Consider the following 15,312-nt stretch of genomic DNA (forward strand, 5'->3'; position numbering starts at 1 on the left):
TAATGTGGACTTATTTACTAACCTGCACGATCTCCTTTTAGCGTGTCCCATACATTACAATTGAAGTCATCATACCCAGCTAACAGCAGACGCCCGCTTTTTGAGAAGGCTACAGAAGTGATCCCACAGATGATATTGTCATGGGAATACAGTAATAACTCCTGGTCTGCACGAAGGTCAAAAAGACGGCAAGTGGCATCATCGGAGCCAGTGGCAAAGGCATATCCGTTTGGGAAAAACTAGAAAGAAAAGCAACATTTATTCCATAGACGTACACAAAAATTATGTAAGGCAGTCATAAGAGACTCTGGACTAAGACAGACCTAGATTCAAATTCTAACTTGGCTTCTTACCAGGTGAGTAATGTTAGGCACTAAAGATTTTTAATCACTTGGGCCTTAATTTCAGACTTAGAATGTTGGATAGGACTGAATAAAATACAGGCAAAGTACCCACAACCTATCATTCAGCAAGTATTCAATAAGTCCCAGCTCTGGTCCTCCATATGTCTTTCTAAAATATTTATTTATGTATGTATTATGTATGTATGTATAGGGTCCAATCAGAGCTGTAGCTGCCGGCCTTCGCCACAGCCACAGCAATGCCAGATCCAAGCCGCGTCTGTGACCTTACACCACAGCTCACGGCAACGCCAGATCGTTAACCCACTGAGCAAGACCAGGATCGAACCTGCGTCCTCATGGATGCCAAACAGATTTGTTTCCACTGAACCACAACGGGAACTCCTGTCTTACTAAAACATTTAAATTAAATATTACTACTTGGGAGTTCCCGTCGTGGCTCAGCCTCTACAGCTCCGATTGGACCCCTAGCCTAGGTACCTCCATATGCCATGCGTGCAGCCCTCAAAAAGACAAAAGACAAAATAAATAAATAAATAAATAAGAATAAAAAACTCATCTTTAAAAAAAAAAAATCCACACACACAATTCAAACTGTCAGGCTACAAGATCAATATACCAAGAAAAAAATTTTTTTTACTTTATTTTTTTGTCTATTGTCTTTTTAGGTCCACACCCAAGGCATATAGATGTTCCTAGGCTAGGGGTTGAATAGGAGCTGTAGCTGCCGGCCTACACCACAGCCACAGCAACGCCAGATCTGAGCCACATCTGTGACCTACACCACAGCTCATGGCAATGCTGGATCCTTAACCCAATGAACACGGCCAGGGATCAAACGGTGTCTTTATGGATACTAGTCGGGTTCATTAAGCACTGAGCCACGAGGGGAACTCCAAGAAATTTTAAATATGAGTTCCTATTGTGGCTGAGTGGTAATGAACCTGACTAGTATCCCGAAGGACTCGGGCTCAATCCCTGGCCTCGCTCAGTGGGTTAAGGATCGGGCACTTCTGTGAGCTGTGGTGTAGGTCGCAGATGCGGCTCGGATCTGGCATTGCTGTGGCTGTGGTATAGGCTGGTAGCTATATCTCCGATTAGACCCCTAGTCTGGGAACCTCCATATGCCACAGGTTTGGACCTAAAAAAAGACCAAAAAAAAATTTTTTAATATATAAAGCAATTTTTAATTTTTAGGTAGTCAAACTTGCTTACTGTTCCCTTTAAGACTTCTTTTATTGTTTTAATGAATAAAGTCCTTCCCCTTGAATCTATTAACTGATGTTTATATTATCTTCTAGTTTCTTTTTAACTAATTTCATTTTCACATCTTAATTTTTATCTATCTGCAAGTTATTTTATAACTTTTTAGGGCAGCACTTGAGGCATATGGAAGCTCCCAGGCTAGGGGTCAAATCAGACCTATAGCTGCCAGCCAGAGCAACGAGAGATCCAAACCGTGTCTGCAACCTACACCACAGCTCATGGCACTGAGCAAAGCCAGGGATGGAACTCGCATCCTCATGGGTACTAGTCAGATTCGTTTCTGTTAATTAGTTATTTTTCTACCAACTTGCTACTACATGTTACAATTCACTAAACTCATTTACACAAAAATTTTAGCTTGAGTTTTGTCTGTCCTTCCTCGTATAGGTATCACATTCTTTTTTAAAAAATTGTTGTAGGAGTTCCCGTCGTGGCTCAGCAGAAATGAATCCGACTAGGAACCATGAGGTTGTGGGTTCGATCCCTGGCCTTGCTCAGTGGGTTAAGGATCCGGCATTGCCATGAGCTGTGGTGTAGGTCACAGACGAGGCTTGGATCTGACGTTGCTGTGGCTCTGGCATAGGCTGGCAGCTATAGCTCCGATTCGACCCCTAGTCTGGGAACCTCCATATGCTGCAGGTGAGGCCTAGAAAAGACAAAGACAAAAAAAAAAAAAAAAAAAAAAAAAAAAAAAAAAAAAAAAGAAAGAAAGAAAAATTCATTGAGTAATTAAAAAAACCTCTGTTATTCTATTTCAAATGTCTGTTCTTTTCCCCCCCACTTGTTTCATGTATATTAGATTAAGTCTTTTTTCTCCATATTCCTCTGCCTCATCGGGGAAAAAAAAAAATCTACTTGGATTTTGATTAAAATCTGTATTAAACCTAAAAATTAGTTTGAAGGCTAAATAGTTGGTTTACAATATCCAATATTCTCATTCAGTAACATGGAATTTTAAAAAAATGTTTACTTGTAAAGCTTTATGATTGTATTCATAAAGATTCTGCATATCCTTGCTCATTTTTTTTTTTTTTTTTTTTTGGCTGTGCCTGCGGCATGCAGAAGTCCCCAGGCTAGGGATCAAAACCACACCACAGCAGTGATGACATCGGATTCTTAACCCACTGAGCCACCAGGGAACTCATCTTTTGCTAATTTTATTCCCCATCTATTTTATCATTTTTGTTGCTTTTCTCAATAGCATTTTCTTCCATTTTATACCTGGTTATTATTGGTATAGGAAAGTTGGTGATTCTTTTTATAGTGATTTTTATTTTTATCATTACACCTGGTTTACAGTGTTCTATCAATTTTCTACTGTACAGCATGGTGACCCAGTTACACATACATGTATAGATTCTTTTTTCTCACATTACCATGCTCCAGTGATTTTTTAAATAGTTTTTGTAATCCAGAAAATACAGTGAACTCTTTCTTGGAGTAGTCAGAAAGCTAAACATATCTATAAATAGTATTTTTTTCTTTTTAATGCATCTCTTATTTCAGTTTTGGGTCCAACTGCACTGACTGGATGTTTCAGGGCAATTTCAATAATAGTGATGGTATTATTGTTTTGTTATTTAATATAATGAAAAGGCCTCTAGTGTGTTTAACTATTAAGAAGTCTCATATTCAGGGTGACAGTGGAGGAGGGCAGTGATAATTAGTAACAGGTTCTTAGAACTGCAAGTACTTTTACTTTAATGCTTTAGGATGGACAAAGCCTGGTCCCAGCTGAGATAGTTTCTCCACATCAAATACCAGGAAATGCTTTCCTTCTTTTCAAATTCCCAAAAGGCACAAGGAGCCTCTAGCCATAATTTCTTTGATCTACCAAGCATCCCATCATTAGGCATCCCAGGCTCCACTGAAGTTACAAGCCCTCAGTAATAAAAGGCTTCACCAAACCCTCACTGCCTACTTGTAGGCTGGCAGTTTTGACCACTTCCTTCCACTCTAACTTCCAGTAAGATAATATTCACTTTGCAGGAAGCCAGCGCTATTATTTGCACACATTTTATCACCATGTATGGATTAAAGCCGTTCTCTACTATAGGCCAGAAGAGAGTGGCCTACAGTGCAGTACAGGACACCAAGAGCAAAACACCCAGTTTAGAATATCAGAGTGTGTAGGGCACAGTATGCGAATACTCTGTTCAAGAGACAGGACAACCATACATCCTGTTTTGCCCAGAAGAGTTACCAATTATGCCTTTTCCCCTGGCAAAATTATTAACATCACTCTTTCATATTCAAAAGTTTCCTGGTTTGTATGGTATAATAGAGTATTATATGCTCACTTTACTAATACAATGAACTAGTTTTAATTGCCTGGGAGGTTAAGACGGCCCTCAGAACTGGAAGAAATATATATTTAGAATGTGTCTGATGTATTTAATATATATTGAAAGAAAAATGGGGTGTGTGCGTGTGTGTGTAATGTTGGCTGTTTTAAGTGGGCTTCTTAATTTTTTTTTTTTTGCTTTTTAGGTAAGTACCCACGGCATATGGAGGTTCCCAGGCTAGAGGTACAATCAGAGCTAGAGCTGCCGGCCTACGCCACAGCCACAGCCACGCAGGATCCGAGCCTTGTCTGCGACCTTCACCACAGCTCTCGGCAACGCCAGATCCTTAACCCGATAAGCAAGGCCAGGTATCGAAACCTCAACCTCATGGTTCCTAGTTGGATTCATTTCTGCTGAACCATGACGGGAACTCCTAAGTGGGCTTTTTTTAAATGATAGAGAAGAGCTATCTAATTCTGATTTTATCATATATATATATATATATATATTTTTTTTTTTTTTTAAAGAAATGAGTGTTTGCTTTCTGTCAGATGCCTTTTTTGCCTGAGGCATGCAGAAGTTCCCTGGCCAGGGACCGAACCTACACAACAGCAGCAACCCAAACCCAAATCACAGCAGTAACAATACCGAATCCTTAACCAGTAGAGTACCAGCAAACTCCCTCAGATGCCTTTTCAGTATCCGAAATATTGACAACCTGATGTGGTATATTTAGTTAACAGATTTCCTAGTATTAAATCATTTTTGCACTCCTAGAACAAATTTTTACTTGATAATAACACGTTTTTACTTTGACACATTGTTGGATTTGCTATAACTTTTCTTAAAGTTCTTTTTTTTTGTCTTTTTTTGCTATTTCTTGGGCTGCTCCCATGGCATATGGAGGTTCCCAGGCTAGGGGTTGAATCGGAGCTGCAGCCACTGGCCTACACCAGAGCCACGGCAACGCTGGATCTGAGCTGCATCTGCAACCTACACCACAGCTCATGGCAATGCCAAATTGTTAACCCACTGAGCAAGGGCAGGGACCGAACCCGCAACCTCATGGTTCCTAGTCGGATTCGTTAACCACTGTGCCACGACGGGAACTCCCTAAATTCTTTTAACTAGTTTTAAGGGATATACTTTTTTGTGTTTTGGTATAAGGATTATGCTAATTTTTTTGAAATAATAAACTGGGGAACTTCTAGTTTTTTTCTGTGTTCAGGAACAGTTTCAATAGCATCAAAATATTCTGTTCCTTCAAAGTTTGAAAATGTGGGCCTGGAAATATTTCTGAGGCTATATTTTTATTCTTTTTTCTTTTTAGGGCTGCAACCCCAGCATATGGAGGTTCCCAGGCTAGGGGCTGAATTGGAGCTATAGCTGCCGGCCTATACCACAGCCACAGCAACACCAGATCTGAGCAGTGTCTGTGACCTACACCACAGGTCACGGCTGGATAGTTAACCCACTGAGCAAGGCCAGGGATTGAACCTGAATCCTCTTGGATACTAATCAGATTTGAGTGGTGACAGAAACTCCCCTTCTTTTGTTTTTTTTAAAAGGCCGCACCCTAGGCATATGGAAGTCCCCAGGCCAGGGACTATATCTGAGCTACAGCTTCAGCAACACCAGATCCTTTAACCCACAGTGCTGGGCTAGGAATTAAACCTGCACCTCCACAATGACCCAAGCCACTGCAGTCAGATTCTTAACCCACTGTGCCTCAGGGGGAACTCCTAACCTTTATTATTCTTAATTTTGTAGATCTGGGAGTTCCTGTCATGGCTCAGTGGTTAACGAATCTGACTAGTATCCAAGAGGATGCAAGTTTGATCCCTGACCTTGCCCAGTGGGTTAAGGATCTGGCGTGAGCTGTGGTGTAGGTCACAGACAGGGCTCGTATCCTGCATTGCTGTGGCTGTGGCGCAGGCCAGCAAGCAGCGACAATGCTGATTAACTCCTAGTTAGAATCCCCATATGCCGTGAGTGTGGCCCTAAAAAGCAAAAAAAAAAAAAAAAAAAAATGCAGATGTGTAATTTTAATCATTTTTTTCTTAAGTTTTTCAACAATTTGGGAAACCAGGTCTTAGAGTATTTGAATTTTTCTAACAGTTTTCTTTTATAAAAATTTCCAGGTATTTATTCAACACACAAATATTTACTGAGCACCTGCTGTGTATCATATTGTTCTACACACTAGTAATATTAAGTGAACAAAAATGACAAAATCTCCATCTCCACAGAGCTTATATTCCTGTGAAGCAGAAATAAACATGAAAAATAAATTATAAGTATGGTAGATAACAAACAAAATCAGGAAAAAGGGAAGGGTGGTCGAAGTGAAATCCTCAGATGTCCAGGGAAGGCTTTACAGAGAAGCAAATATTTACTAAAGACCCAGAGGAGGCCAAGCACTGAGCCTGGACACTGTTTACTGGATGGAGAGCAGCTGAGAGAAAGGGAGAAGTGGGTGTGGTGCTCCTGAGGTAGGAACATGCAGGGCTGGCAAGGAGGCCAATGTGGGTGGCTCTGGCAGAAGAGAAAAGGGGTGATCCAGGGGAGAAGGAGGTAGGATGAGCAACCAGGAGCTCACAGGTCCACGTTCCTTTGAGGCTTGGATGAACCCTTTAAGACAGCTGTTTTTCAGATTTCAGAATTTTTCAGGATTTAGAAAGGTACTATGCTGTGTATTACGTAAACTCCATGGGGCCTGGGAGAGCACGCTGAAATCCAACACAAGAGTATTCCTTCAGTGCAACAGTCATAGGAAGTAGGATGAAGACTATAAACAGCCAGTCAGTTTCTGCCACAGAGCAAGGCTAACTCAGGGGAGAAAACATGTCTCAGACCTTTTTGGATTTCAGGACTGCAGCTAAAGGATTATGGACAGACTTCCAGAAGGGGCAGAGGACTGGATCCTGGGTGACCTTGCTGGTTCTAGAAAAGGCTTCAGAAAGAGAGAAGGGATTAAAATGGCACAATAGAAGGACCGGAGCTCACCTTCACTCATAAAAGAAAAAAAAACTACAACCAACTGTTGAACAACCTTCAACGAAGTAGACTGCAAACTATCAATAAAGATATCCCACTCCAGAAGACAAAGAGGAAATCACATCAAGACAGCAGGAGGTGCAATTACGTGATATAAGCAGCCCCATACCCACCAGGTGGGCTGCCCACAGACTGGAAAGTAACTGTATCGCAGAAGCTCACCCACAGAAGTGACAGTTCTGAGCCCCGTATCAGGTTCACATACCTGGGGATCTGGCATTGGCGGGGGAGCCCCCAGAACATTTGGTGTTGAGGGCCAGCGGGGCTTGTGCATAGCTCCACAGGACTGGGGGAAACGCAGACTCCACTCTTGAAAGGCGCTCATAGGCTTTCATGTGAACTAGGTCCCAGGGCAAAGCAGAGACTCCATGGGAATCTGGGTCAGACCTGCCTATAGTTCTTGGAGGATCTCCTGGGAAAACAGGGGGTGACTGTGGCTCATTGTGGGTGATGGACGCTGGAGGCAAAGGTCTTAGGAGTAATCATCAGTGTGTGCTCCTCTAGAGGTGGCCATTTTGGAAAAATCTGGCCCCACCCATAAGCCCTGAGAAGCCTCAGGCCAAACAACAAACTGGGTGGGAAAGCAGCCCCACCCACCGGCAGACTGGCAGACTGGAAGCCTAAAGACCCCCCCACCCCAGGCACTTAACTACCTCTAATCTCACCAGAGACAAAGCCCCACCCATCAGAGGGATAAAATTCAGTTCTGCCTTCCAGTGGGCAGGCACCAGTCCCTCCCATCAGGAAGCCTGCAGCAACGCCCCCCCACCAATTTCATCTACAAGGGGGGCAGACATCAGAAGCAACACAGGCCTCAACACTACTATTGTCTGCAAAAAGGAGACCACACCAAAAATCTTTTCGAAATGAAAAGGCAGAGAACTATGACTCAGATAAGGGAACAAGAAAGAAAACAGAAAAACAGCTAAGTGATCTGGAGATTACCAACCTCCACGAAAAAGACTTTAGAATGATGATAGGAAAGATGACTCAATATCTTGGAAATAAACTGGAGATAAAGACTGATAAATTACAAGAAACACTGAGCAAAGAAATAGAAGTTTTAAGAATTAGTAAGCAGAGATGTAAAATACAGTAACTGAAATAGAAGAGGCTTCAGTGTCATGTCACCACACTACATTTTGGCTTTTCTATTGACGGTCTCCTTCCTCTCACTCTCCTGAAATGTATATTTTTTCTGACATCCTAAGCTATGAGTTTCATTCACTTATTATGTCTTTAATGGGTTTTTTTTTTGTTTGTTTGTTTTGTCTTTTTGCCTTTTCTAGGGCTGCTCCCACGGCATATGGAGGTTCCCAGTGTAGGGGTCTCATCAGAGCTGTAGCTGCCAGCCCATAACACAAGCCACAGCAACGCGGGATCTGAGCTGTGTCTGTGACCTACACCACAGCTCATGGCAACACCGGATCCCCAACCCAATGAGCAAGGCCAGGGATCGAACCCACAACCTCATGGTTCCTGGTAGGATTCGTTAACCTCTGTGCCACGATGGGAACTCCTTTAATGGGTTTTAAAAAATGTTTAAGGATATCTGTATGATGCAGAGTGCAGAGTGCAGTATGTTTCATCAACACGAAATGATGTTCTTCAAAATCTACAGATTGTATCTCTTATTAATATAAAACTTCTCTCATCTTCCCATCTTCCTTCTTTCCTTCGCATTTTAGGGCTGCACTCTTGGCGTATGGAGGTTCCCAGACTAGGAGTTGAATCAGAGCTTTGGCTGCTGGTCACAGTCACAGCCACAGTAATGCAGCATCTGAGCCACATCTGTGACCTACAGCACAGCTCACAGCAATGACAGATCTCTGACCCACTGAGAGAGGCCATGGATGGAAACTACATCCTCATGGACACTAGTTGGATTCTTTTCTGCTGCACCAGAAAGGGAACTCCAAAACTCCTCTCATCTTATAGTTTTTCATTCAATTTTACTTTGTCTGGTGGACATAAAGTAATATTACTAGAGATTCCCTTTAGTTTATGCTTTGCCCACCATAAACTTTTAGTCTTCCTGGGTCATTTTGTTTCAAGTGTGTTTCTTGTAAACAACAGATAGTTTGATTTATTCTGTATCTTTTAGAAGTGGCCAACAATTACATGTATTGCCTTAACTGATTATATTTTGTTTTTAGCTCCTGTCCTATATACTTACTAGAGTAATTCTCTTACATCAAAAAAACACAGCCTTGGAGTTCCCATTGTGGCTCAGTGCTTAACAAAACCGACTAGGAACCCTGAGGTTGTGAGTTCGATCCCTGGCCTTGCTCAGCAGGTTAAGGATCCAGTGTTGCCATGAGCTATGCTGTAGGTAGCAGACGCAGCTTGGATCCTGCATGGCTGTGGCTGTGGCTGTGGTGTAGGCCTGCGGCTACAGCTCCAATTTGACCACTAGCCTGGGAACCTTCATATGCCACAGGTGTGGCCCTAGAAAAGACAAAAAGGCCAAAAAAAAAAAAAAAAAAAAAAAAAGATAAAGAAAAAACTCCCCCCAAACCAAAAACACAACCTCTGATACTTAAAATTCCTGGGTCACAGTATTTCTCCCTTAACACTCAGGAGGTATTGTTCAGAAGCCTCCCAGCACTATTATGGAAAAGTATGAGAATGGCCTGTTTTTTACCTTTTGTATCTACTTTCTCATCTTGAATACTTTTAGAATTTTTTTGTCCCTATTCTTTGATACTCTAAATTCAAGAAAGTATGTCTGTGTTGGCTTTTTAAAATTACTTTTTGGTAATTGGAAATTCTTTAAACCTCCAAATTGGTTTTTTCCTTCAGCTAAGATATTTTTATTTTTTTAATTTTTTGGCCAACCTCAGGGAAATAGAGTTCCCAGGCCAGAGATCAGATCCCAGCTGTAACTGCAACCTAAGCGGCAGCTACAAGCAACAATGGATACCCAACCCACTATGCCAGGCCAGGGATTGAGCCCAAGTCCTGTTGCACCACAGTGGGAATGCCAAGATAATTTTATTTTTAAAAATTACTTATTGGCTATGCTTTCACTTTTAGCCAAAATGGAGTAACAGTGATCATATTTACCCTCAGGCTAAAAAAGCTAAAAATAAAATGGACAAAATATGTGATAAATGGTTCTAATGGAGTTCCTGCTGGGGTGCAGCTGGTTAAGGATCTGGCCTTGTCTCTGTGGTGACTTGGGTCACTGCTCTGGCATATGTTCAATTCCTGGCCCAGGCCAGTGGGTTAAGGATCCAGCATTGCTGCAACTGTGGTATAGGTCAAAGCTGTGGCTTGGATTCCATCCCTAACCCAGGAACTTCCATATGCCACAGGTTCAGTCAAAAAAGATAAAAAGAAAGACACTGGGTATCAGTCAACCAGGAGAATGGTCAAGAAACAAATGAGGTAAGCCCTACAACTGCACATCTCACTGCCTGGAGAAAGTCTACAGGTCATGGTTCAGGAAGAGGTAGCCAGAGTAGCCCACTGACATCCTCGAGCTGAGGAGACAGAGCTGGAAAACTGGAGAGTCCAATACAGCTATAGTTCACAGGCAGAGACCAGAGAGGCCAATGCTTGACAGAGAAAGCTAGGGAGATATGATGAGGGATCCTCAAGTATTCAAATGAGAATTGATCAGTGAGGAAACCACTCAAGATTGTAGGAAACATGTGATGCTCACACAGGGTTGTGCATAATGCCTGTTCCCACCAGCAATAGGTTCCCACTAGCAAAAATATTTTAACTCTTTGGGAAGAGAGCCCATAAGGGTTCTGCCTCACCATGAGGCAAACATAAGCATACACTGAGTGCTGCTGGTCTCACCTAACAAAACCTAAATGCCAGACCTGAAAGGATCAAATTGTTTCCAATTTTAACTATGTCCTAGAACAAACCTAAATAACACTTTTTTTTTCTTTTTCGGCCATGCCCACAGCATGTGGAAGTTCCTCGGCCATGCCCACAGCATGTGGAAGTTCCCAGGCCAGGGATCAAACTGAGCCACGGCAGTGACTAGGCTTAACTCCTTAACTACTAGGCTGGCTACCAGGGAACTCCAAAACCTAAATAACATTTATATGAATATAAAATTATGCAGCACCCAATCCAGTAAGGAAAATTCACAATATCTGGGATCAAATGAAAATCAAACAAGCAAAAAAGAAAATGTGTGACCCATAATCAGGAGAAAAATCAATTAGTTGAAACAAATCCAGGAAATGTTACAGAAGACAGAGAATCGGTAGTCAAGAACAATAGAATGTCTGAAGTTGAAAGTACATTGTATAGGTTTAATGGAAGATTAGATACTGCAGAAGAGAAGAACCTGAAGACACAGCAATAGAAACTATCCAAAAATGAAATAGTGAGAAAAAAGACTGAAAAATAAAATTAACCAAACATACAGTGGGAACACTGTAGGTGGCTTAACATATGTATATTTGGAGTCCCCAAAGGAGAGAAGACAAAACACAGACACACAAAAGCCGAAGGATTTTATCTTTAGCAGACATGCACCACAAGAAATGTTAAAGGAAGCCGCTTAAACAGAAGGAAGATAGATAGAAATCTGAATATATACACAAGAATGAAGATCCCAGAAAATGGTAGCTGCATAAGTAAATATAAAGACCTTTTCTATAATTTAAATTTCTCTAAAGATAATCAACTGTTTAAAGCAAAAATATCATCAATGTATTTGGGGTTTCAATATATATAAAATAAAACGTGTGACAACAGTAGCACAAAGGCTGGGAAGGGAGAAATAGAAGTATAATGTAGAAAAATTCTTATCTATATGCAATGGAGTGTAACATTACTTGAAAGCAGACTGCCATAAAATAAAGATATATGTAACAAACCCTACAACAACCACAAAAAAAAATATATTAAGGCTAATAGGCCAAGTAAGGAAATAAAAAGAATTCAAAATTTAAAAAAAAACTCAAAAAAAGCAGTAAAAAAAAAGAATAAACAAAAGTAAACAAAAACCAAATAGCAAGACAGATTTAAACTTAATCATGTCAACAAAGTAATCGTATATGTAAACAATTAAAAAGAGAAATCAAACTATAAACAAGCAACTGCTGCCTATAAGAAAATCACTTTGGAGTTCCCGTTGTGGCGCAGTGGTTAACGAATCCGACTAGGAACCATGAGGTTGTGGGTTCGATCCCTGCCCTTGCTTAGTGGATTAAAGATCCAGCATTGCCGTGAGCTGTGGTGTGGGTCGAAGATGCGGCTCGGATCCTGTGTTGCTGTGGCTCTGGCATAGACTGGTGGCTAAAGCTCCAATTGGACCCCTAGCCTGGGAACCTCCATATGCTGCAGGAGCGGCCCTAGAAAAAGCAAAGAGACAAAAAAAAAAAAAAAAAGAAAAAAGAAAAAGAAAAAGAAAATCACTTTGAATATAAAGACACAAATAAGTTAAAAGTAAGGAAAAATGATATGCCCATGCTAACACTGATCAAAAGAAAGTTGAGGAGTTTCCACTGTGGCACAGTGGGTTAAGAACCTGACTGCAGCAGCTCAGGTCACTCAGGTCACTGCAGAGGCATGTGATGTTTGATCCCCAGCCTGGTGCAGTGGGTTAAAGAATCAGGGGTTGCTATAACTGTGGCTCAGATTCAATCCCTGGCCTGGAACTTCCATATGCTGCAAGCACAGACAAAACAAAGAAAGAAAGAAAGAAAGAGAGAGAGAGGGAGGGAGGGAGGGAGAGAGAGAGGGACAAAGGAAGGAAGGAAGGAAGGAAGGAAAGAAGGAAGGAAGGAAGCAAGCAACCAAGCAAGCTTGGGTAGATAAATATTTCAAAGCAAATAACATTACCAGAAATAAAGAGGAACACTTCATAAAGCTAAAGGAATCTTTAGGACATCAAGACCAAGAGGACATAAAATCCTAAAGGTTTATGATTTGAAATACATGATGCAAAAACTAAGACTTCGAGGAAAAACATGGGCAAATACATAATCAGAAATTTCAACACCCTTCTCTCAGTAATGAATAGAAAGGACAAGAATCATCTAGGATCCAGAAAACCTGATCAACCAACTTGACCTAATTAACTATCAACCATCAACCAACTTGACCTAATTAGCATCTACAGAACTCTTCACTCAGTAACAGCAGAATACAGATTATTTTCAATTACAAATGGAACACTGACCAAAGTAAACCATATTCTTGACTGCAAAACAAGTCAAAAGAAATTTAGAAAGGTTCAGGAGTTCCCGTCGTGGTGCAGTGGTTAACGAATCCGACTAGGAACCAAGAGGTTGTGGGTTCGGTCCCTGCCCTTGCTCAGTGGGTTAACGATCTGGCATTGCCATGAGCTGTGGTGTAGGTTGCAGACGTGGCTCAGATCCTGCGTTGCTGTGGCTCTGGCGTAGGCCGGTGGCTACAGCTCCGATTGGACCCCTAGCCTGGGAACCTCCATATGCCTCGGGAGCGGCCCAAGAAATAGCAACAACAACAACAACAGCAACAACAACAAAAAGTCAAAAAAAAAAATTAACAAAAATAAAGACTTCTAGATAATCTCCAAATATCTAGATACAAGATACTTTTAAATAATTCATGGGTCAGAGACAGCAAAAGGAAAATTATAAAGAATTCTGAACTAAGAGTTCTAGTCATAGCTCAGAAGAAATGAATGTGACTAGCATCCATAAGGACACAGGTTTAATCCCTGGCCTTGCTCAGTGGGTTGAGGATCCGGCGCTGCTATGAGCTGTGGTATAGGTCACAGACAAGGCTTGTTCTGGTGTTGCTGTGGCACAGGCGAGTGGCTACAGCTCCCATTCGACCCCTAGCCTGGGAACCTCCATATGCCGCAGGATCGGCCCAAGAAATAGCAAAAAGACAAACAAAACAAAACAAAACAGAGTTGCCCTAAGCTGTGGTATAGGTTGCAGACGCGGCTCGGATCCCACGTTGCTGTGGCTCTGGTATAGGCCAGCGGCTACAGCTCCGATCAGACTCCTAGTCTGGGAACCTCCGTATGCCGCAGGTGCGGCCCCAGAAAAGACAAAACAAAACAAAACAAAACAAAAAAACAACCTGATATACTTTTAACCAAATGTATTAGTTTGCTAGGGCTGCTGTAACTAAGTACCACACATTGGGTGGCTTAAACAACATAAATGAACTGCCTCATGATCTTGGAGGGTAGAAGCCTGCAATTACAGTATCTGAGGGCTGGGAGGGAAGGGACATTTACACCACTCTCCTTGTTTACCGATGGCCATCTTCCTTTGTCTCTTCACACTGCTAACCCTCTATATTTTCCCTTTTTCTAAGGACACCAGTCATATTTGATTAAGGGCCCCCGATCCAGTCTGACTCAACTAATCACATCTGCAATAACCCTATTCTTGAACAAGGTCACATGCTGAGGTACTGGGGTTTAGGACTTCAACATGTAAAAGTTCAAGATATTCAATGCATAACACCAGAATAATCATAGAAAAACTAAGACAAATTACCAATATCATATGAATGAAATATCTTACAGATTCTCTAGCTATCAAAATAAGAGGGGAATATTATGAACTAATTTAAGCCAAAACAATTTTTTTTTTTTTTTTTTTTGGCTTTTTAGGGACACACCTGTGGCATATGGAAATTTCGAGGCTAGGGGTCGAATTGGAGCTGCAGCTGCCAGCCTACACCACAGCCACACCACCACCAGATCCAAGCCACATCTCTGACCTATACCATACTTCATGGCAATGCTGGATCCCTGACCCACTGAGCGAGGCCAGGGATCAAACCTGCATCCTCAGAGATACTAGTCAATTCACTTCCACTGTGCCACAACAGGAACTCTCTAAGCCAATAAATTTGATAACACAGATGACGTAGATAACTTTCTCCCCTTCTTTTTTTTGGCTGTGCCCAAGGCATACAAAAGTTCCAGGCTCAGGGACTGAACTCGAGCCACAATGATGACCCAAGCCCAGCAGTGACAATGCTGGATCCTTAGCCTGCTGAGCCATCAGGCAACTGAAGTAAATAAATCTTTTGTTGTTGTTGTTGTCTTTTTAGGCCCCCACTCATGGCATACGTAGATTCCCAGGCTAGCGGTCGAATCGGAGCTGTTAACTGCTGGCCTATACCACAGCTACAGCAACGTGGGAATCAAGCCGTGTCTGTGACCTGCATGCACCACAGCTCACAGCAACGCTGGATCCTTTTTTTTTTTTTTTTCCCTTTTCTTTTTGCCTTTTCTAGGGCCGCTTCCTGCAGCATATGGAGGTTCCCAGGCTAGGGGTCTAATTGGAGCTGTAGCCACCGGCCTACACCAGAGCCACAGCAATGTGGGATCCCAGCTGAGTCTTCGACCTACACCACAG

General features: G+C 41.9%; 1 protein-coding gene across 1 annotated transcript in view; it reads right to left on the reverse strand.

Moving 5' to 3' along the window:
* Positions 1-15,312, reverse strand: part of GNB4 (G protein subunit beta 4) — a 70,794-nt gene that overhangs the window by 8,427 nt on the left and 47,055 nt on the right. Inside the window, exon 9 of the mRNA XM_021069860.1 lies at positions 23-239. Coding sequence (XP_020925519.1) covers positions 23-239 — 217 coding nt within the window. The remainder of the gene's footprint in view (positions 1-22; positions 240-15,312) is intronic.

Source organism: Sus scrofa, chromosome 13 (assembly GCF_000003025.6).
Source record: "Sus scrofa isolate TJ Tabasco breed Duroc chromosome 13, Sscrofa11.1, whole genome shotgun sequence".
NCBI classification, from domain to species: Eukaryota; Metazoa; Chordata; class Mammalia; order Artiodactyla; family Suidae; genus Sus; species Sus scrofa.